This window comes from Tarenaya hassleriana, unplaced genomic scaffold (assembly GCF_000463585.1).
Source record: "Tarenaya hassleriana unplaced genomic scaffold, ASM46358v1 Cleome2, whole genome shotgun sequence".
Classification (NCBI taxonomy): domain Eukaryota; kingdom Viridiplantae; phylum Streptophyta; class Magnoliopsida; order Brassicales; family Cleomaceae; genus Tarenaya; species Tarenaya hassleriana.
In genome coordinates, this window is record NW_010965372.1 from 5,474,590 (window position 1) to 5,501,572 (window position 26,983).

Below are 26,983 nucleotides of genomic sequence, written 5' to 3' on the forward strand. Positions count from 1 at the left end.
TATATATATATATAATTTAATCGTCAGTTGTGCTATTTGTTTGGTGTTATTATTATTGGATCTTGAGCTGGCTTTTATTCGGTGGTGTCTGTCTTAAGTGACAGTTTTAACGTAAGTTCGGTGGTGTATGCAGATTCCTCAAACGAGTGGAGCAACTGCGTTCAAGAGATTGAGAAGGAAAAAGGTAAAACTGCAACAACAAAAAAACTAATTTTTTGTTGTTAATATCATTAGAAGCATTACTTCATGCCCCGAAGTTCCTCTTAAGACATGGATGAAATCATGGTTTTATAGGTTGTCATATGCTAATATCTTGTTGCAGTAACATGGGAACAGGCTGAAGTTTTGGTTTTTATATGACCTTTCTCGAATCTCATCCTCTCGGTTTTTTCTTTGCCCTCAGACTCTGGCTGAACTTAAAGAGGAGGAGAGTCTGCTCTTGAAGGAAAGAAAAAGCTTGAAAAATGTACCCTACCTTCAGCATTGTTCTCTATATCTAATAACATCTGATTCGATATGCAAACAGAGTTATTCATTTTACTGCTATTGTTTATGGATCAGGAACTGGCAAGCATCCGGGCTTTGCTTGAGCAACAAAGAGCAAGAAACGATGCTCTTAAGAAGTTGAAGGTGAAATCATCTCCCTTTGTCTATCAACTTACAAAATCTCTCTGGATCATGTAGAGTATTACTCTAATCGGTTGTATAAACGCAGGCCGAATCACAATCTTCCCTCCCCTGCAAAGCGGCTCCAGCAATAACATCCACGGCCTATTCACCTCACAGTTCGTCCAAAAGAGAGGAAACCGACGTAAAAAAAGATTCCTCCTTTTTGCTCCCTGACCTTAACGACCCGAGCCCTGAAGTTCTCTATGGAATCAGCTAATGAAAAAGTACCCAAAACGGGACAAGCAACCCATATTATTCTTTAGTTTTTCCATCAGCCAAAACCATCCTGATTCACACGACCAAAGAAACCAACTGTATCCATGCTTTAAGCCTAAGATGTTGCATAACTGTAACTAAGATAGAGAGATGCCTGATCCTGTGACTGCAACAGATGATTTTCATGGAGTTGAGATGATTAGGGTTTATGGTTGAGTGTCTCTTCTGACATACCTAGACGCAAGTAAGGTTTTTGCTCTCTTTTTCTTTCTTCTTTTGTGAGATGAGATGTAGTTATCTCTACAGAGCCACTCTCTTCCATTTTCTTCATTTGTTTTCTTTATTGCCTGCAATGGAAGATATTGCAGATGTTACATTCAACTTCATCTCTTCGGTGAATCGATTGTTCCAACACAAATTCGAACATATGTTATGCCTGGATCTCTATACTCAACTCATTTCAGAAAATGGTATGTCTCTCAATGGGGTAACGTCGGAAGAAGGAGAATCTGGTTGAGTTGTTGCGTATCTGCAAACTGTCATAGAAATGTGTCAGACTTTCAAGTTTCAGTCCTAACATCTTGAATCTGTGTGTTGTGTACGTTTTCGAACGCAACTTTTTTTTTTCTTCGGTAAGGTGAAATTATAGAGGTTTTGACATATACAACATAGGCCGATACATATGGAGAGTATAAGAATTCAGATGAAGATAAAAGAAAATGGTAAACCTATTCTTAATTGAGAACGAGTCATTTCTAATTGGTATTATTACAAATTTCGAGAGAGCTAATTCAAAACCGAAACGAATAAAAAACGAAGAATTCATGTGGTCGATCTTAAATAAACTTTGGATTAAAACGATATTGATGTTGGTAAAATGGAATTATGTCATTTTCTATTTCCGTCTTGGTAATTATGCCACTTTAGTACGGTGAAAATATTTGAGCTTTTTGAGCAAAACCTTGTACTATTCTTTTAAATGTATTAAGATTGGTTTTTTTGAGTTTATCCTTTTCTATTATTAAGTGATGAGTAGATTATGCGTCAGAGTTTGTTTCAATCGTGCGGTATAAATACATAATCTTTGTTTAAATAAATAAAGAAAAGAACGATTTTTTACCCAAAAAAAGGAACGGTCTTAAATTTCCAAAACGACATGCTCCGCGTACGAAACCCTAACATTTTATTTTCTACGAAATATTTTCGTCCGGACAAGTTAAAACGGTAAAAATGCTGACCAAAATGTCGTCTCTTGGCCACGTCACCCTCCGCCATGCGCTGCCGCCGCCGGGGATGGGCCTTCTCCACCGTCGATTCGACCCGACAATCAAAACCCATGTAGAGTTCAACGGCCGGATCAGGGCGAGCGGCGCGTCGACCAACGCGCCGACGGAGCCGGTGAAAGTGGGCGTGAGCCATGAGGTGATGGAGGCGGAGGGGAAAGTTCTGGTGGGGACGTACGCCCGTGCTCCGGTGGTGCTATCCAGTGGCAAAGGCTGTAAATTGTTCGACCCTGAGGGACGAGAGTATTTGGATTGTTCCTCTGGGATCGCTGTGAATGCCCTCGGCCATGGCGATCCCGATTGGCTTCGTGCGGTCACTGAGCAAGCCGGTGTTCTTGCCCATGTCAGCAATGTCTACTACACTATACCTCAGGTTCGATTTCTCCAGAAATTTTGAAAATTGATGGGAAAATCATCTTTCTGCTCGTATCATAATGTCACTCGAATTGCGTTAGTGTTGCTGATGATGCGATACAATGATGATTTGTCGGAGAATTTAATGGTTGATTGTTGAATATTGGCTAATGGGTATGTTGCATTCCATGGAGTTGTGGTTGAAACTTGGTCATTTCTGGGGAAAGTTCGAAACTTTTTTCTTTCGTGGTTGTTTTTTGTCATTCGGCTATGGCCTACATCGAGGGTGCTAACAAACTGTTGTGTTTTTTAGAATTGTACGTCTGTGTCTGAATATTAGAGAATTACTTGAGCAAATTGCTCACTTTCATGAAAGAGTTCTGTGAAATTTCATTTCCTGAAAGTTAGTTCATCTGGTCTCTTGCCTAGGATATGATTTCACAGGCTTCAATCCACATAGTTGGTCGCCGATTTCTCTTTCAGTGTAGAATGAGGATTGTCCGTAAAGATTCTATAGGATAATGTAATGATCAGATGGATGGATACATTTTAAGGGTACACATGGGCAAGAAACAGGAGATTTTTGTGCTATTTCTTAATGTGCATTGAACTTTATTTCTGCAGAAACCCGGTTACTGGCTTTTTCATACGAATGTGTTAAAATCCGAGACATTTTTGCTTGTGCAGATAGAACTGGCCAAACGCCTGGTGGCCTGCTCTTTCGCTGACCGAGTCTTCTTCAGTAACTCTGGAACAGAAGCCAATGAAGCAGCCATCAAATTCGCAAGGAAGTTCCAAAGATTCACTCACCCTGAAGAGAAGGAAGTTGCCACTGACTTCATCGCTTTTACAAATAGTTTCCATGGCAGAACTTTAGGAGCTCTTGCCCTGACGAGCAAAGAACAGTACAGAACTCCCTTTGAACCCGTCATGCCAGGTGTCACCTTCTTGGAGTACGGTAACGTTCAAGCAGCAACTGACCTAATCAGCTTGGGAAAGATTGCTGCTGTTTTCGTAGAACCTGTTCAAGGAGAAGGCGGGATTCACACCGCAACAAAGGAGTTTCTGTTATCTCTGCGTTCTGCTTGTGATGCCTCTGGATCCCTTCTTGTCTTCGATGAGGTAAAGATTGCTTCTCCCTCATAATCCATTTGAACTGTCAGTTCGATTTATAGCTCCTCCAGTGTAGTCTTTCTCATTCATCACTGCATCCGCACATCTTTCTCGTTCTTCGAAACATTCTGCAAGAAATTGCGGATCTTGTATACGTTAACTCAAGAGTCATGGTTTCCGTTCCTGTTCTTTGCCAGGTTCAATGTGGGTTGGGTCGAACGGGAAATCTATGGGCATACGAGGCATTTGGTGTAACTCCCGACATAATGACGCTCGCAAAGCCGTTAGCAGGTGGTCTCCCCATTGGAGCGGTGCTCGTGACAGAAAAAGTTGCGTCCACTATAAAGTACGGAGACCATGGAAGCACCTTTGCGGGGAACCCTCTCGTGTGCAATGCAGCCATGGCGGTTCTGGACAAAATCTCGAAACCCTCTTTCTTGTCCAGCGTATCGAGCAAAGGTCGATACTTTAAGGACCTGTTGGAGAAGAAAATGGGAGGAAACCCTCACGTGAAGGAAGTACGGGGAATGGGGCTCATCATCGGGATCGAGTTTGACGTCCCAGCGAAACCATTGGTGGATGCATGTCGGAATTCCGGGCTTCTGATTCTGACGGCAGGGAAAGGGAACGTGGTGAGGCTTGTTCCGCCGTTGATCATCTCGGAGGAGGAAATCGAACGTGCGGCTGAGATTATTGCCCAGAATTTGACTGCTCTTGATCTCAAAGACTGATGCTTTACGACAGCAAGTGAAGTTATTTCTGCATTTGTGTATGAATAATACATTACATATGAACCTTTTTCTTATTTGATTAGCCCGAGTTAAACCGATCATCACATCACCTGTTCGGTCTTTCTATGTTACAAGTAGACGAATATGTTATGTTTAACCAGCAGTGATGCATGACGTCACCGGAGCTGACGTCATCCTCTACGCCGGAAAAAGCTACCTTTTTCTCCCCTGCTTCCTTATATATACGAACGAGTTGAGCAAAATAAGTGTTCGATTGTCCAGCCGAATAACTGAAACATGGATTCGGCGGTGGAACCGCTGGTTCGAGGCCAAAAATCGGCGAGAGAGCTGAAGAAGAAGATCCAAAACCAAGGGTTATCAGTTGAAGCAGAGGATCTAGCCGAATCAGTCATCAATTCTTTCTCTAGTGCCATTTCCCATCTGACCAACAGCGCTCACCCCCTCCACCATCGATCCTCCGACTTCTCTTCAAATTCCACTGCCTCCTCCTCCCACATTCCACGCAGACCATCGAAGAGGTTCGTACCGTACCCATCAACGCCTTATGTATGTATACTCTTAGTTGACCGATCTTTGACTCGATCGGTGTTGCAGGAACAGACAAGCGGACGAGGTGTGCTCCAGACAGGATTCCCCGTTTCCGAACTACCCAGATGGGTTTGTATGGAGGAAGTACGGCCAAAAGTGCATCAAATCTTCTCCACTCCACCAGAGGTCCTAACACAGTCACTCTCCTCCCTCTCTCTCTCTCTCTCTCTCTCTCTCTCCATTTAATCGATCTATATGATGAACAGGAGCTACTATAAATGCGCGTACATGGAAGAATGCAATGCCAAGAAGCATGTGCAGAAAATACAAGACAATCCTCCGGTGTACCAAACCACTTACTTGGGCCGACACACATGTCAACATGATCAAACTCCGGTTTTCCAGATCTTGTCGGATTCTGCTCATGACGAAGTCGACGGTTCTCGGATGATCCATTTCGGAAAACTCGACCAAGAAACCAACCCGGTTTTCACATCAACCGGACCGGTTAACAATCATAGAGAGGTGTCCAAAGACGACCAGATGAGCCAGGATGATTGCATTGATCAATTCTTTGCAGACGACGTCGAATTGTGGCCGTTGGATTCGCCTGCGTCATCGGCCGGCGATATCATGATTGGATCGTCGCAGTTGGACTTGTCCGATTACGACCCGTTTCGGTTTATGATCTGAAGAGCATGACTCCATGCTCATTAATTATATGATGTTTTATATATTTAAATTGTTTTTAGTTTGAGTTTTGTTGTTGGTTACTACTTTTGTAAGCTGAAGTTTCTATCTTTGGACCGGTTTTGTTTCAATAAAATTGTTAGCAGTTTTGAATATACGGTATCTAATATTGGATTATCAACCATAGCCTAACATTTTTGTAAAACTTTTCAAAAAAAAGATCTTATATGTATGGAAAATACTGATGGATATAATTTCGCTTCGATTGTGTATGTTTTTTTTTTGTTAAAATTGAATTAGCCCAATTAGGATTTAATGTGAAAAAAAATGAAATTAAAAATGTGTTAAGAAAACCTAATAAAAGCAAATACAAAATGAATCGAACTGAACCGAATATATATATATAAATAATAAATTTTATAAAATCCTAAAAAGGCAAACCGAAAATCAAAATATAACTAAGCGGTCCGTATGAAAAGGCGGGCATTGTTCTAATCCAAATAGAAAGGCATTAGATTTTCTTTGCTTTGATTTGTCGTCGTTTGACCGTTGGAACTTAGAGTCTTCGCCCTTACACCCTAAGCACCTTTCACCAAATACTTTTGTGATAACATTCCAACCTTAAAAGCCTTAAAACACTTTCCACGTTGTTGACGTCTTTCTTTTCTTTACATCCTCTAACCAACCCTTCATTTTTATTCAATCTCCCGTCCATTTTATTATATTATTGTGGAAATTCGAGGAAACATCTATGCATGCCCATCTATAAAAATCTTGAATTTATAATTCGACCGTTTTTATCTTGTGTCATCAATTTATCTGCAAGGCATTAAATGCATCTCAAGAATCCGCACATACAAAAAATATTGTGGAAATTTCGTTATACTTTGTCCGAAATGCAAACGAAATCACAAACTTATAGAATCATCATCATATTTGATGTCCCATTTCCACATATACATGTAGATTAGTGTAACCGTTGATTTGCATTTATACATATAGATTCGAGTTAGACCAAATAAATTTTCCATACTAAAGGCAAAATAATCATATGACTCGCACCTTGAACGGAGGGAGGTAAACACACCAAAACATTATTAACATTTTTTATAATCAAATTCGTGTAACAATTAGTTATAAATTCTGAAATCGTTCATAGCTTTGTCAAAATTGTGTAAGGATTTATTTACTAAATGAGTTACCATCTCATAAGTTTTTTAACGTCATCTTATGATTTTAATGGGGGGGGGGGGTTTCAATGTAGGAAAATTCTTTAAATAAACAAACTATCACTTTCAAAATTAACGTTGTGCGCATTTCGATGACAAGACTCCTCACGCGCGTTCGCTTTCACAAAAACACAATTTGATGAAAAATTAAGCGACACGCGCTCGACGCGCTCTGCTTGCGCGTAGGTTACGGGAGTCGCGTATGACGGACGAGCTCGGGCTTTATTAAAATTTATTATATAATGGTAGGCCCAATAATGTAGTATGCAGATCCTTTACTAAGCCCATTAAAAGCGGATACGTTAAAAGAAATGTTAATGGGCTTGACTGATCCTGGATTGACTCCGCCTCCAAAAGATTTTTATTCCGACAGATAATTCTCAAAATTCAAAAATATCATTTATAAGAAAAATAAGAAAATCTCTATGATTAAATTATCTTAATTGTATTACTAACTAACAGAAAATTCTAAAAAAATATAAATTGTAATTAAAGTATGATATCATTTAAAAACCAAATAATGATTAAAAAAGATCGCCATAAAATTTATCATGTTTAAATTGGAAAATTGTATATATTCAATAAAGTAACAACAGTAAATCCAAAATCGTATTTAAAAAAGGAACAGAATATAATAATAATAAAAATGCGATTATATATATATATAATTAATTATGAGTACATGTTACACCTTGTAGGGTCACATTATTCAACCGCATGTTTAAGACAACACGATAAAACAGCCGCTAAGCAACGAAGTATAAAAGAATGTCTGTCGTCAAGTTTCTCAACATAAAAACCAGATCGCAAATAAAAATATAAGAAAAAGAGATATATATTTAGATTTTAAAAAAATTAATTAAGATTCCAAGAAGTAGAAAGCAACGAAGCACGCGAAAGGGGATTTGGCTTTCGTGGGGTTTCTCAAGAGACCACTTGGGTCGTCGGACAGTGAGACTAGGGTTTATCTGATTTTATTTTGTTTTAACCATCAAAGTTAATAATATATATATATATATATATAAATGTAAGCGATGTTTCAGGGTTAGGGTTTACGTGGGTTTTGGAGAAAGACCAGAAGACAATGCAAAATCCCGAGGAGAAAGAAGACAAAGAAAGTACGCCATTATGGTATCTTTATGCTTTCGCTAAGCTCCTGCCTGTGCATTTTCATGTAGTTTGCAATATCTTTCTCCAATGCTTAATCATCATACATGTGTAAATGCATGATATTGTTATCGTATACACACACATATATACATCTATATGTATATATATATATTGAGAGGGAGGAATATCGTTGTACACATATTTAGAGACATACACTCGTTGTTTTTTTTACCCGAGTCTTTCATATATTTCCTTTATAGGTTTCCCTGTCAATCTTCATATACCCAAGAAGTACGCAGTATTAATTTATTGACAAAAGGCTAGCATATTATATATATATATATATATATGTAGAGAGAGAGAGAGACTTGTTTTCACCCAGGTTTCATGGGATCTTTATTCAGAACCTAAGATGATGAAGAAACATAAACGAGGTCCTCTAGGGTTTTTTTTTTTTAATTTATGGGGAACTACAAGTGAAGTGAATAAAACAAAAAACACACACACACATATATATGTATATATATATATATATGCGTGTGCATGTGTTTATGCCGTATGAATAGTACAAGTTGCATATAGAAGATAGCTATATTAGTTCATATATATTAACTGGATTTGGGAGAAAACCCTTGTTTATCACCTTTTGCCACTTGCTTCAAAACTTTGAAAAATGATTTAATATCGATTCGTGGTTGGTTTTGAACATCACAAGATCAAACGTAAGAATTTTTATTATCTTCTTCATTCACGACATTTAAGGTTTCATGAGTATCATGGAGAAAGATAACAAAACAGATGCATTGCATAATCTTAACATTCATATATACGAAACCACATCTGAAGACCAAGCTCATGTTCAGCCACATCCAAAAGACAAGACAAAAGTACACATTTTCATGCACATGCAACCCAAAGAAGAGACCGAAACACGAATCCACCACTCCCACTAAGCATGGTTACTGAACTGCTAACCCGTCATTACTTGATGATCACAGCACTGTGAATTCCACAGCCCAACTTCAAGTCAAGCTCTAAACCACCATTATCACGACTAATCACGTTATTATCATTATTGGAACTGGTGATAGTAGTTGCATTGCTGAACAATTGTGCGACTGATGTGACTTTCTGACACCTCTTCTCCGTCATAACCTTCTTGCTCCTCCTCCCCTTCGCCCCCGGCGACGCCGCCTCAGCCTCCGCCGTCGGGAGAAACGGAGGGATGTAGAAGTTGGTCTTTGCCTTAGACCCTCTTAGCCGCCTCGCCGCCGCGTCGTATGCACGCGCCGCCTCCTCCGCCGTGTCAAAGGTTCCCAACCAGTGCCTGCACCGACCGATCTTGTCCCTTATCTCCGCCGACCACCTCCCCCACGGTCGCCTCCTCACCCCTCTGTACCCTCCACCACCGCTCCGCCGCCGCTTCACCCCCATAACGGCTTCGTCTGGCTTCTCGTCCTCCGCCGCCGTCATGCCTGCGCCGGGAATATTTCTCGGGTTTTCTCCCTGTGTGGAGGTGGTTTTACCGAACAAAACTGCTTCGCCGACAACAGCGGCGATGGTGCCGTCGAGGACCCATCTCAGGTCAGGTACGGAATCGGGTTCCAGGTCACCACCCAGTTTGTTCGAACCGGGTCCGTGAAAGGGTTTGGTAACGTGGACGGGCATGCTGAGAGACGGGATATCGAGCAACGGAACGGAGAATTGCACACGGTGGTCGTTAACGGCGTCTCCCATATGTCTAAGTGGAGAAAAAGAGTGCGTGGAGTCAGCTTTTGTTGATTTGCTAAACGAAGCAGTGGTGGAATCAATCTTATAGGGACAATAAAATATATATTAATTTATTTGAGTTTTTTTAAATGATTGAATTAGTAGGAAAAATAAAAAGAAAATATTGTATAGTAAGAAGATTTGATGGAGATAATTAAAGATACTGCTGTCAAATTCGATATGACGGTAAATCTTTCACATTTATGCGCCCGTCCTTCATGGTGCGACGAGAAAGTTGCAGTGCTACTTTTCACTCAAATCATTATATGCTTCAACATTATTATTATTATTATTATGAACATTATACGTGGCTCTATAGTACAATTTTTTTTGCTTGGAATTATACCATAGAATTGTATCTTATGTGTGTGTGTATATATATGTTGATCATCTAATGAAATAAAAAAAACGTGGGTTGTATTCGACAATTGGTTAGACAATGCCATGATCAAGGGGGGGGGGGGGAATCAACGGATAATCATGTGGATACCGTTCCGTGCAACGTGTATATTGGGCTTCTTTGGAGCCCAAACCCAAAGCCCAATCTCATGTAAATGTCGTAAATACCCTTGACGATCCAGGGCTGTCACCGGAGACTATCAGGGGTAAGATCGACATATCAAATGATTTGACTGCGTAGAGTTGGCAGCCGTTGGATTATAGGGACGTGGGAGTGATCTCGTCAGGGTGGCGTCAACGAACAAGATCTTTTTTTTTCTTTGTTATCATTCTTCCAATTTTGTTAAAACATGCATAAATTAATTTAAGACTCACCCGAAGAAAATAAAAATCCCGAAAAATAATTTAGAAAAAGATTTTTCTATTATTTAATCGACAGTTTTTTCAGCCAAGAAACAACGGAAAATTGAAGAAAAAACTTTCTGAAATTGATTCGGATGAAGAAAACAGTGGATTATTTTATTTTTTATTTTTTATTATAAATAACAACGGATTATTTTATTAGTACCAATAGATTTCATTTGTTTCCATATATATATTTTTTAATATTGAGTAATCTTTTAGACCTTAGTTACGGTCTAGAAATTATTTATGCCGTATCAATTAGTCCCCACTGTAAAAAAAAGGGTGGTTAATAGAAGTTTCCTTGCAACATCATTAGGTAACAATAGAGGACTGCTGCTGATGTTGGATGGTGAAATTTTTTCTGACATAAAATATTGGAAGTGTCTGATTATGTCAGATCCCTTTGGCAGAGGATCTATTACTGATAAAAACAAGTACATACAATACAACGCATACATATATATATATATATATATATGTATGTGTGTGTGTAAACTTATCTTTTTGTTGTTGTGTGCTCCACCACTCCCCGGCTTTTGCGTGTTACCATGCTGAAGAGTTTAAAGAACTGAAGGGTCATGGGCCTTAGCAAAAGAAAAAATCTCACGACATCTTTAGAAATCAAACAGAACAACAATGGCATATTCAAATGTTCTTCAATCTTAATGCAATTCACATACAATTTTCTTTAAATCAGGACAAAACTGAATGTTGAAATCTAACATTGCCCAGTTATTTTTTTCACATAAATGTAATTACAATGTATATGTATGTTCGTCAATAGAAGAGATTTTGATGCCATTTGACATATATATATATATATATATATATGTAAAGGCCGGTGTTCAAATCAATCGGATCATGGTGCTGCTGCAGATCCTTTTCAGCTTGGAACTGAAAGTGAACAGTGAGTGAGTTCGGTGTTTACGTCACATGTGGGTCCCGTATCTACGGACACCTGGATGACGTCATTGTCCGGTGGATATTTAACACGTGTCATCTCCCTGATGCACCTTGGGAAACTCCTTCCCCTCACGACAGAAGCTCGGGATCTTAACAGTTAGAAAGGAAAAAAAAAAGCCTTTTGATTTGCAAGATGCTTGCTCGTACAGCTTCAATGGCGTGTACGTGCGGTATTCGGTAAGCTTTTAAATGTTAAAATGCTAATAACTTGGAGAAGTTCAGATGGTTAGATTTCAAATAGATTTAAGGAACCACTAAGGAGTTTGATCAATGGACCATTTAGAACATTCAGGACAAGTCTTGCCTGAAAGAGACAGACTTAGCAGGTCCATGACCACCTCTCTCAGAAACCCGGGGACAACCTTCAAAATCCAGTCCGTGGGACCCATCAACCCGAAGCAAAGAACATAAAAATACGTGAGAAGAGATTTTGGGAAGAGGGTAGTTTTTTTTTTTACAGGAAGATATCTTTGAACAAACATATGGGCAGAATTCTTCCGCGTTGACCAATTTGACCCGTGATGGTTAAATGTGTATGGATGGCCAAACAATGGTACTTTGTTCATGGTTTAGAACAGACAATTGCTTGCATTTGTTACAGAACTCTTTATGGTCGACAGAGAGACAAGACTCTTGCACATCCTTCTCTTCTAACCCTTTCCCCTGCTACTTCCCTTTCCCTTTCCACCCGACGGAGATCAAGAAGAAGAATTGGCAGATATGGGTATGACCGTACCATCCTTACCCTCCTTTACTTCTTCTGATGGCTGCTCCTCTTCCATTTGCGCCATCAGATTTCTAAGCTGCGATCCCAAATATCACACCATTTTAATTGTTTCAGATCCAAAGCATGGCAGGACTATGTAATTTTTGCTTTGCTTCTTTACCTGTTCTTCCAGGTCCTCAATCTTTTCATCCTTTGCTTTAACTGCTCTCTTCTCCCTGACATAAGAACATAAGAGCATGCCATCCCCCTTCAGCACAAACCTTTTTAAAAAAAAATGGGGAAAGAAAAACAGAAAGCTACCTTTCTTCCAGTTCTGTGATCTTTGCTTTCCATATGTCCTTATTTTTCACAAGGTTTTCATTGAGCTACGTACGAGGAAACAAGGCAGTTAGCCCTCTACGGTTCACACCATAGAATCAATTTGAATGATTATACATACTCACTTCATCAAGAAATTTCTTATCTTGGACGCATCTGTCAAGCTTGGCTTGCAGCTTTTGCAGTCTTTGGCCAATTGCCTTGCTAACCGCTTCTGAGACTTTCTTTTCGGCTTCCTCTTTGACATCTTGTAGCAATTTCTCAAAATACTGTTTCAGAAAACACACACACACTTAGAGCTGAAAAATGATAATTTATCTATTAACAAATAGTGAAAGCTTCAATTGGCAATTGGCTTACTTGTTTTTGGTTCTCTAGTTGTGCATGGAGCAGTTCATTGTACTCCCCAATGATCTGTCGTTTAAATTAGAAAATATCAAATGCAGAATTATTGAAAAGGACATAACAAATGAACGCACAGAACAAAAAAGAAGCAGTACCAATTCGACTTTGCTGTTCAAGAGAGCATCGGTAATTCCACTGTCAGAGAATTCACAACTTCCACGACTATCATCGTCAAGCGAACAATGAGTATTCAACTCCACGAGCTTACCGTCAGTTTTGGATTGAATAAGTCGGTGAACGTAGTTATCACCAGCATAATCCCAAACACGCTGTGTTTCAAGCTCAAGAGAATAACAATGCTCTGTCTCTTCCCAGTGCCTTATGGCATGCCCTCCCTTATACCTGCAACAGCCCTTTATCCATAGTGAATGGCAGACACAAATAGTTAATCCACACAAAACAAGTCTTAGTGCTGGATGCCGAAAAGGCAATTATTACCTCCCGCAGCCAACAAACCCACAGATAACACACATCCAGAGATTCTCAGATGTTTGACAAACACAACATACTGAATTTTCAGGTTGCTGCTGGCAATATCGACAGACCTGAAAACAACCAAAAATAACACCCAAACATAAACATATTTGCTACGAATCAGTTAAAAATCGAAATGCCCCACATGGAACAATTAAAATGAGGTAAAAGTTGCATAAAACTGATCAAAGCAACTTACTGGACAAGAAGAATCTGCCCAATTTGAAATACATGAACAATGGAAGGAGTGATTGCACAAGGTTGTGAGAATGCCACCTGTATCTTGGTCTAGCCTCTCTGAAACAGGCAGGGATGATTCAGAAAATGTTTAGGATATAGTTTAGTAATGGTGTATGGAACTGAATATATCAGTTAACCAACATAGTCAATATAAAGTATCAGAGTTCTTGAAAATCTTACTGCTAACGCTAAGCTTGCACCATTTTTCATTGCTACAGTAAACCAAGCCTTTTAACAAATTCAGACCACAAGGTTAAGATTGTACCTAGACAAACTGGGCAAGTAGATTGCTCTATTGAGCCAGCAGAAGAAGGCTGGGTATTGTCAATGGATCCACTATAGCCGGTAAACTGAACATCCATAGTAAAAAGTACCCGGCAAACATCTTCCTGCAACAAGCTACTTATCAGTAAGTGATCACGACGATACAATCAATGCCTACTACACGTAAAACCACAAAGAAACTTTAAGGCGACACAAGCAGGAGTCCATACCTCCAGAGAACTGAACCGTTTTCCGCCAAAATGTTGGTAAAATGCATCTGTGAATTCTTGACTATCAAACCTTATCAAAATACTATACCGATTTTCAATCCCATCGTTCCTAAAACAAGGAAAATCGGTAGCAAGTTAATTCGTAATCCTTTTTGCCAGAAGATCAACCAAAGTACTCGGTTATAGTCTTATCCTCCTATTATTGCAGAAAAAAGATGAAATCATCGTCTACCAAAAGAATCGATTTTAACAGCGATTCCGATACCCAATTGATTTCTCTGCTTTACCTTACAGTTCGCATCTCCAGAATGTGCTGGATAAAAGAACCACAGAACTGGCAAAAATCTGCATAAGTCATGTGGTTCGGAACACCGAGCACGCAAACAAGAGGATTCCTTCCTATCTAAACGACGCAAAAAGGAATTCCGGATCAATCACCCAACGGACAAAAAAATGGGAGAAACTAGAATCAATCAAGCGAGAGGAAAATGGAACTCCGGATAAAACTGAGCGAGATAGGGAGAGAGATTACCGGGAGGTTCGAGGAGGAGGATGAGGGGGAGCAAGAAGACGACGACGAAGACGAAACGGAATCGTCAGAGAAGAGATGCATGACGCCATGGGTTTCCCCTATCCTAGGGTTTCCGGAGGAGAAACGAACAGTCTGCGTCATATCGCAAAGAGAGGATTCTCCCGCCATCAGGCCTTCTTCTCCGGACACTGTTCTTGAGCTCGACGACATGGCTGTTAGTTTTTACAGAGACGACGACGAACAGCCGACGATATACATTTATTTATTTATACGGAAGAAATCATACGCTTTGCAAAGAGCCTTTTGTCAGCTATTAACCAATAATAATTTGACACCTCATCAACTTCGTGGGGAAGTTTCTACCTTTTTTACAGGAGAGGCAAGAAAGTTACCAAAATTGCAAATAACCCCCCACAAGCCACAACCACAACAGATCTTATTCCACTGTTCTATTACGCAAAAAAACCGTTCTTGAATTTTATTGTAAACGTTACAGAGCTTTGCCAAAAGCTACAAAACAATCAAACAGAAGCTGGAACTTGGGATTCCACTGATTTCAGCACCTCCTCGCCCATCTCCTTGCATCCAACCAGTTTCTGTTTCGCCGTATCATGCAGGAAACACAAGATGTAATCATGTAAGGATCACATTATGGTCATTGTTCTACAGATTTTATAGTTATAATGAAAGAGAGAGAGATTGAGAGTTTTTGAGATAAGTTACAGTCCCAGAAGAGTAGATGTCCCCGGTTCTGAGCCCTTTGTTGAGAGCATCCAATACCGCCTTCTCGATTCTATTGGCAGCTTTTTCTTCACCGAGTCCATATTTCAGAAGCATTGCAGCACTTAGAATGGTGGCCAGTGGATTTGCTTTGTCCTACAAATATTCAAGAATTGTGTTTTTTTGGCACACGGATAGTTTTACATATTTGGAAGAGAAGAAAAACCCATCTTCATAGGACAGAGTAATAACCTGTCCAGCAATATCGGGTGCAGATCCGTGTATGGGTTCAAAGAGTCCGGGTCCCTGTATAAAAAGAAGTTCATTCAGACATTAAAAAATGAATTTCCAATGTCACGGCATGAGGAAAATGATATGTTGAGATTCTTTTACATACTGATTCACCAAGACTGGCAGATGGAAGCATTCCAATACTTCCTGTGATCATTGAAGCTTCATCGGATAATATATCACCAAAGATGTTGTTTGTAACAATGGTGTCAAACTGCAATTTTCCAATAGATGATCAGACATGGTGATATTTCTCATTCCTTTATCAAGAAAGGCAGTTGACAGTAAATTGTCCCGAGGATGAAAGCACCTGTTTCGGGTCACGAATAAGCTGCATTGAGGCATTGTCAACGTACATATGTGATAACTCAACATCGGGATATTCAGCGGCTAATGCTGTCACCCGTCTCCTCCATAACATCGAGGCCTGCATGAAAAATGGCATTCATCTTTGGTATTTACAGGGAAGCGAGGGTGTAAAAAAGCAAAAAAGTCACTTCTAGTTATCGACCGTACCTCCAAGACATTGGCTTTGTCAACAGAACACAGCTTGCCACGACGCTTTCGAGCAGTCTCAAATGCAACACGAGCAATCCGATCAATCTGGGGAATGTAAGCAGATATTTATACATATTAAGCAATCGTTTCATACTTTCTTAACAATGAGAAAAAGAGGTTACTTCTCACTTGGCATTCACGCTTTCAGAAACTATGGTGTAAAGGAGAAAAGGTTTTCAAGATAGTAACTTTCAACCTAAAATCAATGGGGAATACAGTGAAACTGCAGCAAGATTTTCAAAAAGAGTATACCTCATGAGCAGCATAGACCTCAGTGTTAAACCCCACTTCCTCACCATTGTCGTTGGTGTTTATGCCTCTTGGCTTTCCAAAGTAAATACCTGCTTCCATGAGGATTAAGGAAATCACAATGTGAAGATACTTTCCCACAAGGTGAAGACCAGAGATCAAGGAAATAAAAAAAATTCTCACAAGAGATGAATTAGTTCAATCAGTATTTTCACTGACCTCCTGTAAGCTCCCTTACAACCATTAGATCAACACCTTGCGCCACCTCCTTCTTCAAGGTCGAAGCATCCACCAACTGAAAGAAACATAATTTCAAGATTCACCAAAATGAAAAACTCAAGTTACAAATCAAATCGAATGCTCAAACTATAGATGGAATTATTGCTCAAACCACCTGTGGCAAAACAGTGGCAGGTCTTAGATTTGCAAAGACTTTAAGACCCTCACGGAGTTGTAGCAGCCCAGTCTCAGGCTTTAGATTCTTTTCATTTTTATCCCATTTGTACCTGGAACACACTGCTATTATCAAGACAGAGCCTGTACTTCCAAACGAATAATCACTGAAACAACAAGATGAACCAATGGTTTAATGAAATAAGGGACGAGACACACCCTCCGATAGCTCCAAGAAGCACTGCATCAGATTGCTTAGCAGCCGAAAGGGTTTCCTCGGGCAAGGCCACTCCAACCAAATCCAACGCAGCTCCTCCCATTGGCATCTCTTGAAAGCTAAATTCGATGCCTAATACAACATTATACACGAATTGCCTAGTCTATGAGTAAAATCACACAATTCTATTATCCAGGCCAAAGTTCGTAAAATTCCCAAACTTTCATGCCTCTCTATGAGATTCAATAACAGAAATTTGGATTCCTACCAGAGAACAGTAAACCCACGAATTCTCTCGCGATTTATCGGGAACAAATAAAAGCAAAATGGAACGGCAACTACAGGGTGAGAGGTGAGACCTTCGAGAGAACCAGCTTGGTGAAGCACATTCTTGGCGACGGAGATGACCTCGGGACCGATGCCGTCGCCGGGAAGGAGAGTGATGTTGTACCGTTTTGCCGGCGAAGCGGAGGCGGAGGCGCAACGTATCCGACCAGGTTGACACGACCGTTTGGAGACGGATCTGAACAAGGAAGGGCCCTTGATCGGCCTGATATTAGCCTGCAGAGCCGCCGGCATTTTTGAGAGAGAAAGACGAGAGTGTCAACTCTAGGGCCACACCTCTCTTCTGTATCCTCTTTCTTTTGGGGATTTCAATTTTTCAATTTGAAAGATTTGAGGGGAAATCGAACATTTTCAACAAAAAAAAAAGTTTGAGAAAAAAATACATTAAAGACAGACTTCTCCCATATGGCCGCACATAACGTAAACGTAGTACTCTTTTTTGTTTTCAAATTCTAAAAAAAAAAATTAAATCATTTTTTATAATTAATTGCCCAATTTAACATTTATCATTGATAACCCATTCAAATACTTATTAAAAAATATATATTGTTCTTTATGGAAAAAACTTGTTCAAATACAATGATACGTTACGTATGATCATGAAAATGTCAGTCGAAATTGACATAATATAAATGCGTAAGGGCAGGTCATAAGTACAGCTTTTTCGGTCTTACGGTTGGAAACCAAACCATGCTTATAGAACATGAAACACGCTTCCAACGGGGGGAGCGTAGACATTGGCATCAAGAGACTTGAGAATCTCCTCTCCCATCTGCTGGCAACCTACCAACCTCTGTCCACACAAAATCACCAATTTGAAGGCCATCCTCACTTCACTAATCTATACTTATACACACACATATATATATATATATATGAACTTAAAACAGTTGATTATATGATCAAACATCCATATTTAGTTACCATTTATGGATATAACTTACACTTATAGAAGTGTGAACATCACGAGTTCTGAATTCTCGGTTTAGAACATCCTCTACCGCTTCTTCTATTCTCTTCGTCGCCTTCTCTTCTTTCAAACCATACCTCAGAAGCATTGCAGCCGATAGCACTGCCGCCAAAGGGTTCGCTGTATCCTGCCAGATTTCAGTTGCATCATATACCACATATATACATATGCACATGTCTACGCGGGTTTCGTGTCTGAACAAAAGGTTGTGTCGTTATGAACCTTCCCGTAGTGTTTAGGTGAAGAGCCATGAACAGGTTCGAAAATTCCAGGACCCTGTATCAGTCAGAATGTTTTTCAAAACAGTTATAATGACAAATCCAATGAGTTTCCTCAGAAGAAAAAAAATGATGGATCGACGACATTTTACCGAATCGCCAATTGAAGTAGATGGAAGCAACCCTATACTTTCAGGAATTACAGCCGCGAGATCAGATAGAATATTACCAAACATGATGCCGGTCAAGATGGTATCAAACTGGTTCATTTGTTTTTTAACGGACAGATGTTTGATTTGGAAAAAAAATTAAAAGTCTGGATATTTATGTGAGAGTCGTGAAAAGATTATGTATTTTTATATGATAATTATATAGTTCGATTATTTACTTGAAAATAGTGTAAAATTTTGAGTATTTTTATGCGATTATCCAATAAATTGTTTTGTGGACGGAGCTCAATTTTTCAGCCTTAGAAACGGGCTGGGCCTAATTTAGAGAAAGCCCAATGAGTGATTTCGGATCCCAAATTGGGAAACCGGGTCGAAAATTCGCCCGTTGATCGCCGCCTTTTGACGAACCCGGCAATCGAAGGGAATGGGAAAAAGACAAAAAGGGGCGTCGATCTCTTATTGGATATTCGATCGACTTAGAATTATGTTTTCTTCCTCGGCTCTAATTCGGCCATGCATTTCCGTCTCGGATTTTGATCCCAGGAACCCTAAGTTTCGCCTAGACCAATCGTTTCGATCAGAAAATGGAATGCGAGGCTCTCGCCTGTTACGGCAACGATTGACCAAAAGCGATGGAGCTTTTCAACTGGGTTGAGATGGAATCTGGATTCAGAAACACCGCCGTGACGTTCAATCGGATGATCGTCACACTGGGTAAGTTCTGGGATTTGATACACCGCATGTCCCAAACTGCGATTTCGGTCCCCCAGTAACTTGACGTTTCGTATAATGTTCAAGCTTTAGGCATCTTGTTCTAGAGAGAATCTAGATACATTTTGCAATATGTATGAGCTAAATTTGAGAGATGAAACATCCTTTTGTAATCTAGTCGATGGGCTTTGCGAGTACAAGCATGTGGTTGAAGCAGAAGAGCTTTGTTTTGGGAAAGGGGAAGATTGATAATGGCTTTAACCTCAGCAAGATCAAGTCTTATAATACAATTCTTCGTGGGTGGTGAAAAATGGATTGGTGGGGAAGTGTTGGGAGCTTTGGCCTTTGGGAGAAGATGGATACCGATGGTGTTGCTAAAGGCTTGTCATGGTATTCGATTTCATGGATTTAGAGTGAAAGGGTGAAAATCCATGGAAAACTGTGAATTTGTACAAGGAAATGAAGAGAAAAGGGATTACAATTGGTGGATATGGAAATTAATGTCACATGTATTTAGACTTTGTTATCAGGGCGCAAACCTAATGTTGCGACGTGTAATACAGTGATCAAGCTTCTCTGTGAAAGATAAGCGGATGGATGATACATATGAGATGCTTAACGAAAATGCTCAAGAGGAGATGCTCCCCAAATTCAGTTACAACAGTTTCTTCCGGTGTATGGTGAAACCAAGACAGATTCATTGTCTTTTTGATAGGATGATTAGCAGTTATATTCGACCGGAGATGGATACTTATGTGATGTTTCTGTGAGAGTTTAAGAGATGGGGGTTTCTTCGGCCAACTTTATACGTCTGGAAGTCTGGAAGAAAATGGATGGGGTAGGGGATACTCCCGACTCAGATTCATATAATGCTCTGATTGATTCTTTGATTCAGAAAGGATATGGCTAAGGATTACGAAGAGGAAACTATGGCAAATGGGTTATTCTCCAAGGAGAAGGCTGAAGAAGAAACAGTTTGTAGATAATTTGGACCTCTTCCAGGTATTACATTATTTTCCCTAGAGTTTCTTTCAAATCCACGTCTTCTGATTTCCGAGTGGAAAAATGTACGTAGACACGCATAGACAACAAGTTACATGTATGTGCGTATTGATATTTAAAGCAGCGACTTAAAAGTGAGATTAAATGCTAGTAGTGGTTTCTATTTGAAAGTAACAAAGTCTTAATGAACACCCAAGCTTTAACTGATTTCTTTCATTACTGCAGGATTAAGACAAGAGAAAAAAAAGAGTCAAGATTTAAGGGGTTCTTAGGAGACTGTTACCCTGCAATAGCTGATCATGTTGCATCTCAAGCAACCTTTTTACGTATCGTCGGGTCAAAATTTTGACGAGGCTCGGTGGCTTGTGAATGTTCGACAATCTCTGGATGCAGATTTTGAAGACGATAGTGAGGTCCTAGTTTGCATTTTTCACGTCCCTAAAGCGCTGATGTATAGCCATCCAGATTGCTACACACCCCAGCAAGTTGCAATCGGACCTTATCACTGTTTGAGACCCGAGCTTTATGAAATGGAAAGATACAAGCTTTTGGCTGCAAGAAGGATTCAATCTCGATTCAAGACCTTTAAATTTCTCCATCTTTCTGAGAGGTTACAAGAGATGGAGCCAAAGATTCGAGCATGCTATCACAAGTATGTGGAATTTAAAGGCGAGACTCTGTCGTGGATGATGGCAGTAGATGCATCATTCCTTTTAGAATTTCTCCAGACCTACAATATCACAAAAGGTAAGACATTGTCAAGAATTTCGTCGGGGATGTCGCATCTGGTTGATAATGCGGGGAGGAGATCAGGGCACAATGAGATACTGAGAGACATTTTGATGCTTGAGAATCAAATCCCGCTTTTGGTGCTGAGGAAAACACTAGAACTCCAACTTGAATCAGTTGAAGCAGCCGACGATTTGTTGTTTTCCATTCTGACGGGATTAAGCAGGGAGCTTTCCCCTCTCAGTACAGCAGAGTATTTGCCATCAACTCGAATACAAGAGTATGCACATATTTTGGATTTCATGTACCAAACAATTGTGCCGAAAATGGAAGAAGAAGAGCTCGGGATAGTTGGTGAAGATGAAGAAGACGGAGAAAATGACCATGGCCGAGAAAAAGCATCTCCTAACTCACGGTTGAGGGAGTTTCTGCGAGAGATCAAGCTTCGGTTTAAAAAGGTTTTCGAATCAAGACCTGCAGGTTTCATCCTAAAGCTGCCATGGAAAATTCTGTCTAATCTACCTGGATTCGTCGTGTTGAAAGTGTCAGCTGGATACTTGTTCACCAGACAAGAAAACGAAGAGGGACAAGGAAACTCCTGTCCCGAATCCTCCACCGACATTGAGAAACCTCCTCTGGCCGAAGAAATCACCATCCCTTCCGTGTCAGAGCTTTACAAATCCGGTGTACGATTCAGACCCACCAACGGTAACATCTCGACTATTAGTTTCGACTCGAACTCGGGTCTGTTCTATCTCCCCGTCATCAACCTTGACGTTAACACTGAGATCATCCTGAGGAATCTAGTCGCTTACGAGGCGTCGAACACTTGCGGGCCACTGGTCTTTACACGTTACACCGAGCTAATCAACGGGATCGTCGACTCGGAGGACGACGTGAGATTGCTTAGAGAGCAAGGCATCCTCATGAACCGCCTAAAGAGCGACGAAGAAGCTGCAAACCTCTGGAACGGGATGAGCAAATCTCTGAGGCTTACGAAAGTACCCTTCTTGGACAAGACGATCGAGGAAGTGAACAGGTACTTCAGTGGAAGGTGGAGGGTCAAAGTGGGAAATTTAGTCGAGCTCTATGTCTATGGTTCATGGCGGTTTCTTGCGTTTGTAGCTGCCGTCTTGGTGTTACTGTTATTCTCCCTGCAGGTGCTTTCTTTGGTGTATAACTCGACGAGGTTGCTCCGTCCAGGACAGGGAACTATGAAGTGACGTCGTTTTGTTTTATAAATTGTTTTTGTCTTTTTTATTTAATTTCGTATTTTTAATATTAAGTAAATGACTTGTTGTTTTGTTAGTGGGCGTCCATGAAAACATATATACACTTTTTTTTTTGGTAAAAATATATACACTATTTTATTATTTTATGGCTGGTTATTCTAAAAATATGATTGGATATTTTCTTTTGAAATATATGTTAATATATGTTACCAAAATAATCGTTACATAAAGAAATGCATGTACAAACTTAAATGGTAAGTTTTTTTTGTTGACAATTGTTTGTTTTATGTATAGGAAAATAAATATGGAATTGATTGGAATTGTCCGTTTTTAATTTACACGGCTCGTTACGGTGGAAACTGAATCAACGCGGTCTCATAAATGACATATCTTATTAAGTATAATCATTATTAGATAAAATATTCCTTCCGATTTTAATTTTCCCATATATGTAACCGGGAAGAGAAACCGCGTAGATTATTAATTTTATTTTTATAAGAATCAATTTTAAATCTCAAACTAAATAATGTTTAAAGAGTAATATTTTTATAGAAAACAACTATTTAAGGATACAAATCAGGTAATAATGGGTGGAGAAAAAAATCAGAAATACAATTCCAAAAAGGATTAGACATTTTAGTAAGTATTTTTCATCCGATCATATTGCAGCGATAAACCCCATTTTCTTCCCCCCGAGTTTCTCGAATTTCGAAACACACACACACACAAAAAAAAAAACAAATGCGTCGCGGTATCGAAACGCCGTCGTTTCATGGTCATCATCGTCTTCTCCTCGCCGTGGGGCTCCTGGTCTCGTCGAGCTTGATCTCCTTCTCTAATGGAGTTTCTTGTCCTTCCCATAATCCCCCGTCTACGCTCAAACTTCAAGGTTCGTCACAATTTACGTTTTTGTTTTTCATTTTGGTTGATCGAAATACAAAGTTTCGATCTTTTGCTGACAATTTCATGTCGAAATTTCGAGGCTTTTCATCGATTTCTCTTTATACAATCCTATATTCGTGGCGAATTTTCAAGAGTTTATTGATTTAAAACGTGGATAGGGTTGAGGAGGGAGGTTCTGGAAGGAGGGAACGGGACATTGGTTTTGGCAGCGGAAAGGACCCACCGGAGAGACCCTCTCAACAATTTCCAATACTACACCGGCGGCTGGAACGTTACCGATTCCCATTACATCGCCGTGAGTTTATTATATTGCAATGAAAACGTCATGTGTAAAATTACTTCAAGGGGGGCTGTTTCTCCGATTTAATTGGTATGGGGTTAAAACCTAAAAACAAAACATAGAGTGGGGTCAAAATGGAAATAAGGAAAAACAAGGCTTCTGCTGGTTTTGATTCAAACGGTTGGTGGCAACGGCTACATTTTCAGTTACTTCTGTACATATAACCGATACTTTAGATATTGTAATATCCTCATCATCTTCTTTTTTATTTGTCAAGTCGGTGGCATTTTCAGCAGTGCCTCTGATAGCGATAGCGATAGGATGGTTCGTGTTAATCGGACTGTTCCTAATCTGCGCATGCTTCTGTTGCTGCTGCTGCTGGCTCGGACCCAGAGCCTACGGCTACTCACGCGTCTGCTACGCTCTCTCCCTCACTTTCCTCCTCCTCTTCACCATCGCCGCTACGTACGTATATACATACATTCTTTGTCCCTTTCATTACCAACTATCCATCATAACCTAACCTGTACGGCTCTGTCTCTTGTGTTTTCTTGGACAGGCTCGGGTGTGCGATGCTGTACACGGGTCAACGGGAGTTCTACAGCAGCGTGGAGGAAACGTTCACTTACATCATCCGACAAGCCACTGGTATCTTGAATACACTGACGGGCTTGTGGGATTCGATTCAGTCGGCTAAAGACATCCACCTCAACGGACAGTTCATGTTCCCTCCTGAGTTCAGGGAAAGCATCGACCACTTCAGCAACATGATTCACATGTCTAATACCACCTTGCCTGATCGTGTCTCCAATACTACCATTCACTATCTCACTGGAGCTCTGAATCCTGTGTATGTATCTTCACTAGTTTTCTTGTCTTCTAAGTAAAGTATGTTTCTTTTATTGGCCTGATACATATGATGCCGTTCTAAGTTTGCAGGAGATTAGCTCTCAATGTGATCGCTGGTATCATGCTCGGAGTCGCCCTTCTCGGCCTCTGTAAGTAACCTAAACTACACCTCAGATTGTATTCGTCTGAATCGATTGAAAAGTTTGTAACTTTTTTCGGGTTTTTTCGATGTGTACTTGCAGTGTTTTCAGTATGCGGCCTGCGGGTTCTCGTCTACCTGTGAGTGGTTACAAACTTCGATTTTCACGTTTATCTTCCGCGATTCAAAGTTGCTGAGTCGAGATTATTCTCGTGTGATCTCTTCAGGTTGGTTGTTTTGGGTTGGATTCTCGTCACAGCAACGATCCTTCTCAGCGCCATTTTCCTCGTTTTCCACAAGTAAGAAGGGCAACATTCATATGCATATATACGACATAAAGTTCTTTCTTATATGGAGACTAGCTTGTAATACGTTTTACGTTTTGGTTCCAACGAAAAGCGTGGTGGCGGACACGTGCATGGCGATGGACCAATGGGTGCAGAACCCGACGGCCGAGTCGACACTCAGCCAGCTGCTGCCCTGCTTGGACCGTCGCACCGTCGACGAGACGTTAAACATAACGAGATCCGTTACGTTCACGACCATTGACTTGATCAACGACTACACCCTCAACATCACTAACCAGGAGTTCCCACCGGACTTCCCTCTCTACCATAACCTGTCGGGTCCACCGCTTCCGCTTCTCTGTAACCCTTTCGACCCATCACTCAACCCTCGGCCCTGCGCTCCTGCCGAGGTCCCCCTCGCCAATGCCTCTCAGGTACACTTATCGTATATATACGGTATTCGAAATGTTATATATAAGAAGAACAGGTTCTAAGTTTTTTTTTCTTTCTTTCAATATATACAGACGTACAAAACGTACGTATGCCAAGTGGATTCAAAGGGAATATGCACGACACAGGGACGGTTAACCCCCGTCTCCTACGACCAGATGATGGGTGCGATCAACGTGGCATTCACGTTAGACCACTACAGCCCGTTCCTAGCCAGCCTGATCGGCTGTACGTTCGTGAGGGACACGTTCAGGGCCATAAGCGCGCACCATTGCCCAAGGCTCAGCGTTTCCAGCCAGTGGATCTACGCAGGCCTGGCCTCGGTCTCTGGAGCCGTGATGGTTTCGCTCATCCTTTGGATGATCTTTATCAGAGAACGTAGGCATCGTGTCCGTACAAAGAAGTCCATGATCGAGATGAGTAGGTTCTAGGAGGGAAAGGAACGATCGAATCCATAAAGCAAGAGTGCATTCGTATTACGTTTTTGTGTCTGTATACGAATAAAGCTACAGGTCCCAATCCCTATTGTGAATCCATACATCATATATATGGCGTATGATAAACAATTAGACATTATCGGTATATATTGTCAACAATGACAGCGTGAATACACTTAGGGGTGACCAATTTGGATTTCGGTTTGGGTTCGGTTTGGTTATATTCAGATTCGGTTATTTCGGTTATAGAAAAACTATAATCATTCGGTTTTTATATAAACTTCGGTTCGGTTATTTTTAGGTCCGGGTTCGGTTTTGGTAAAAAGTTCAGTTTTTCGAAGAAATTGTCGGTTATTTTCTCGATTTTTCGGTTATATTTTATTCGGTTCGGTTGGGTTGGGTTCGATTTTTTCGGATTTAAGAAAATCATAACTGTTCGGTTTTGATGTCGGGTTCGATTCGGATACAGTTATATCTTATTTAGTTCGCTTCGGCTCGATTATTCGGCTAATAACCGAAATGGTCTAACCCTAAATACAAGGAAGGAGTGAGGATCATTCTTTAAAAACCAGTCGAATTTAAATAATAAAAATACATATGTTATAATATTAAAGTATAAAATAATAATATCAACAAAAGCGTTAGGGGTATCCTAGACAGATTTGATATCGCGTGTATAATGATACTAATATATATTACAAATATGTTGCAAATTATAAAATTGAATTCGTTAAGATCTATGCCAAGAATGGACCTCGAGATGTACAAACACGACGCGTCACGTGTTGGAGACCGCAAAAAAGAAAAGGTCCGCACAACACAACAAAATGGTTCGGTTTTTTATACTGTGACAGCATGTCCTATGTTATTACAGATACAAAATAAAATATTTCGTTTCCACTCACTCAAAGTTTTGAGTTTTTTTTTTTATAAAAATTTCTAAAGATAAAACCCCGAGAATTTCGTGTCCCTTTTATTGAATTGTTTTAAGGAAAGATGAAATTTAGTAACTGTTTATAGGTACAATACGCGACCCCTTTTTCGCCAACCTCATTTGTCCATTACAGAGCTTGAAACAGAGAGAGAGAGAGAGAGAGAGAGAGAGAGAGAGAGAGAGAGAGAGAGAGAGAGAGAGAGAGAGAGAGAGAGAGAGATGACAAGG

At 40.2% G+C, this 26,983-nt stretch overlaps 9 protein-coding genes across 9 annotated transcripts in view; 5 read left to right on the forward strand and 4 right to left on the reverse strand.

The window, feature by feature from the left end:
• LOC104813311 overlaps positions 1–1,323 on the forward strand; it is a 4,291-nt gene extending 2,968 nt beyond the window's left edge. The window contains exons 3-6 of the mRNA XM_010540877.1: positions 134–184; positions 404–466; positions 562–630; positions 716–1,323. Coding sequence (XP_010539179.1) covers positions 134–184; positions 404–466; positions 562–630; positions 716–886 — 354 coding nt within the window. The 3' untranslated portion in view covers positions 887–1,323. The remainder of the gene's footprint in view (positions 1–133; positions 185–403; positions 467–561; positions 631–715) is intronic.
• A 712-nt stretch (positions 1,324–2,035) lies between these two features.
• Positions 2,036–4,467, forward strand: LOC104812451 (acetylornithine aminotransferase, chloroplastic/mitochondrial). The gene is made up of 3 exons (XM_010539608.2): positions 2,036–2,541; positions 3,210–3,644; positions 3,833–4,467. The coding sequence occupies exons 1-3, from the start codon at positions 2,116–2,118 to the stop codon at positions 4,364–4,366; spliced, it is 1,395 nt and encodes a 464-aa protein (XP_010537910.1). The 5' UTR covers positions 2,036–2,115; the 3' UTR covers positions 4,367–4,467.
• Positions 4,468–4,561: 94 nt separating this feature from the next.
• On the forward strand, positions 4,562–5,739 carry LOC104812452 (probable WRKY transcription factor 64). The gene is made up of 3 exons (XM_010539610.2): positions 4,562–4,905; positions 4,982–5,101; positions 5,182–5,739. Exons 1-3 carry the CDS (start codon positions 4,664–4,666, stop codon positions 5,606–5,608), a joined length of 789 nt encoding a protein of 262 aa, XP_010537912.1. The 5' UTR covers positions 4,562–4,663; the 3' UTR covers positions 5,609–5,739.
• Positions 5,740–8,925: 3,186 nt separating this feature from the next.
• Positions 8,926–9,681, reverse strand: LOC104813312 (ethylene-responsive transcription factor ERF084). Its single transcript, XM_010540878.1, has one exon. It carries the CDS (start codon positions 9,679–9,681, stop codon positions 8,926–8,928), a length of 756 nt encoding a protein of 251 aa, XP_010539180.1.
• Positions 9,682–11,946: 2,265 nt separating this feature from the next.
• LOC104812453 (BRCA1-associated protein) lies at positions 11,947–14,920 on the reverse strand. The gene is made up of 12 exons (XM_010539611.1): positions 14,672–14,920; positions 14,427–14,542; positions 14,140–14,248; positions 13,911–14,034; positions 13,605–13,702; positions 13,370–13,476; positions 13,027–13,273; positions 12,887–12,940; positions 12,652–12,795; positions 12,509–12,573; positions 12,369–12,423; positions 11,947–12,284 (listed from the first exon to the last, which is right to left on the reverse strand). The coding sequence occupies exons 1-12, from the start codon at positions 14,879–14,881 to the stop codon at positions 12,180–12,182; spliced, it is 1,434 nt and encodes a 477-aa protein (XP_010537913.1). The 5' UTR covers positions 14,882–14,920; the 3' UTR covers positions 11,947–12,179.
• A 165-nt stretch (positions 14,921–15,085) lies between these two features.
• Positions 15,086–17,760, reverse strand: LOC104812454 (3-isopropylmalate dehydrogenase, chloroplastic-like). Its single transcript, XM_010539612.2, has 11 exons — positions 17,459–17,760; positions 17,102–17,231; positions 16,884–16,995; positions 16,709–16,784; positions 16,493–16,581; positions 16,199–16,285; positions 15,993–16,109; positions 15,789–15,896; positions 15,644–15,697; positions 15,395–15,547; positions 15,086–15,267 (listed from the first exon to the last, which is right to left on the reverse strand). The coding sequence occupies exons 1-11, from the start codon at positions 17,676–17,678 to the stop codon at positions 15,193–15,195; spliced, it is 1,221 nt and encodes a 406-aa protein (XP_010537914.1). The 5' UTR covers positions 17,679–17,760; the 3' UTR covers positions 15,086–15,192.
• Positions 17,761–18,138: 378 nt separating this feature from the next.
• LOC104813313 (3-isopropylmalate dehydrogenase 3, chloroplastic-like) lies at positions 18,139–18,901 on the reverse strand. The gene is made up of 4 exons (XM_010540879.1): positions 18,785–18,901; positions 18,637–18,690; positions 18,389–18,541; positions 18,139–18,237 (listed from the first exon to the last, which is right to left on the reverse strand). Exons 1-4 carry the CDS (start codon positions 18,899–18,901, stop codon positions 18,139–18,141), a joined length of 423 nt encoding a protein of 140 aa, XP_010539181.1.
• Positions 18,902–19,270: 369 nt separating this feature from the next.
• LOC104812455 (putative UPF0481 protein At3g02645) lies at positions 19,271–22,617 on the forward strand. Its single transcript, XM_010539614.2, has 3 exons — positions 19,271–19,516; positions 19,692–20,515; positions 20,741–22,617. Exon 3 carries the CDS (start codon positions 20,815–20,817, stop codon positions 22,465–22,467), a length of 1,653 nt encoding a protein of 550 aa, XP_010537916.1. The 5' UTR covers positions 19,271–19,516; positions 19,692–20,515; positions 20,741–20,814; the 3' UTR covers positions 22,468–22,617.
• A 524-nt stretch (positions 22,618–23,141) lies between these two features.
• On the forward strand, positions 23,142–26,042 carry LOC104812456. The gene is made up of 9 exons (XM_010539615.2): positions 23,142–23,365; positions 23,538–23,674; positions 23,937–24,124; positions 24,219–24,509; positions 24,599–24,657; positions 24,751–24,787; positions 24,875–24,946; positions 25,047–25,368; positions 25,459–26,042. The coding sequence occupies exons 1-9, from the start codon at positions 23,218–23,220 to the stop codon at positions 25,813–25,815; spliced, it is 1,611 nt and encodes a 536-aa protein (XP_010537917.1). The 5' UTR covers positions 23,142–23,217; the 3' UTR covers positions 25,816–26,042.
• Positions 26,043–26,983: the final 941 nt, after the last annotated feature.

Bases quoted from the DNA above. Each gene is read 5' to 3' on its own strand.
- LOC104812451 (XM_010539608.2), top strand. From the start codon at position 2,116: ATGCTGACCAAAATGTCGTCTCTTGGCCACGTCACCCTCCGCCATGCG. The intron at 2,542-3,209 runs GTTCGATTTCTC...TTGCTTGTGCAG, and splicing joins TCTACTACACTATACCTCAG to ATAGAACTGGCCAAACGCCT. The intron at 3,645-3,832 runs GTAAAGATTGCT...GTTCTTTGCCAG, and splicing joins CCCTTCTTGTCTTCGATGAG to GTTCAATGTGGGTTGGGTCG.
- LOC104812452 (XM_010539610.2), top strand. From the start codon at position 4,664: ATGGATTCGGCGGTGGAACCGCTGGTTCGAGGCCAAAAATCGGCGAGA. The intron at 4,906-4,981 runs GTTCGTACCGTA...TCGGTGTTGCAG, and splicing joins CCACGCAGACCATCGAAGAG to GAACAGACAAGCGGACGAGG. The intron at 5,102-5,181 runs GTCCTAACACAG...TATGATGAACAG, and splicing joins TCTTCTCCACTCCACCAGAG to GAGCTACTATAAATGCGCGT.
- LOC104813312 (XM_010540878.1), bottom strand. From the start codon at position 9,681: ATGGGAGACGCCGTTAACGACCACCGTGTGCAATTCTCCGTTCCGTTG.
- LOC104812453 (XM_010539611.1), bottom strand. From the start codon at position 14,881: ATGTCGTCGAGCTCAAGAACAGTGTCCGGAGAAGAAGGCCTGATGGCG. The intron at 12,796-12,886 runs GTAAGCCAATTG...TTTCTGAAACAG, and splicing joins AACTAGAGAACCAAAAACAA to TATTTTGAGAAATTGCTACA. The intron at 12,424-12,508 runs GTAGCTTTCTGT...TTCTTATGTCAG, and splicing joins ATCACAGAACTGGAAGAAAG to GGAGAAGAGAGCAGTTAAAG.
- LOC104812454 (XM_010539612.2), bottom strand. From the start codon at position 17,678: ATGCCGGCGGCTCTGCAGGCTAATATCAGGCCGATCAAGGGCCCTTCC. The intron at 16,286-16,492 runs GTATACTCTTTT...TACATTCCCCAG, and splicing joins AGGTCTATGCTGCTCATGAG to ATTGATCGGATTGCTCGTGT. The intron at 15,897-15,992 runs GTGCTTTCATCC...GGAAAATTGCAG, and splicing joins TTATTCGTGACCCGAAACAG to TTTGACACCATTGTTACAAA.
- LOC104813313 (XM_010540879.1), bottom strand. From the start codon at position 18,901: ATGAACCAGTTTGATACCATCTTGACCGGCATCATGTTTGGTAATATT. The intron at 18,691-18,784 runs GTAAAATGTCGT...TGACTGATACAG, and splicing joins CTACTTCAATTGGCGATTCG to GGTCCTGGAATTTTCGAACC. The intron at 18,238-18,388 runs GTAAGTTATATC...TTGTGTGGACAG, and splicing joins ATGTTCACACTTCTATAAGT to AGGTTGGTAGGTTGCCAGCA.
- LOC104812455 (XM_010539614.2), top strand. From the start codon at position 20,815: ATGTTGCATCTCAAGCAACCTTTTTACGTATCGTCGGGTCAAAATTTT.
- LOC104812456 (XM_010539615.2), top strand. From the start codon at position 23,218: ATGCGTCGCGGTATCGAAACGCCGTCGTTTCATGGTCATCATCGTCTT. The intron at 24,510-24,598 runs GTATGTATCTTC...CTAAGTTTGCAG, and splicing joins ACTGGAGCTCTGAATCCTGT to GAGATTAGCTCTCAATGTGA. The intron at 24,658-24,750 runs GTAAGTAACCTA...GTGTACTTGCAG, and splicing joins AGTCGCCCTTCTCGGCCTCT to TGTTTTCAGTATGCGGCCTG.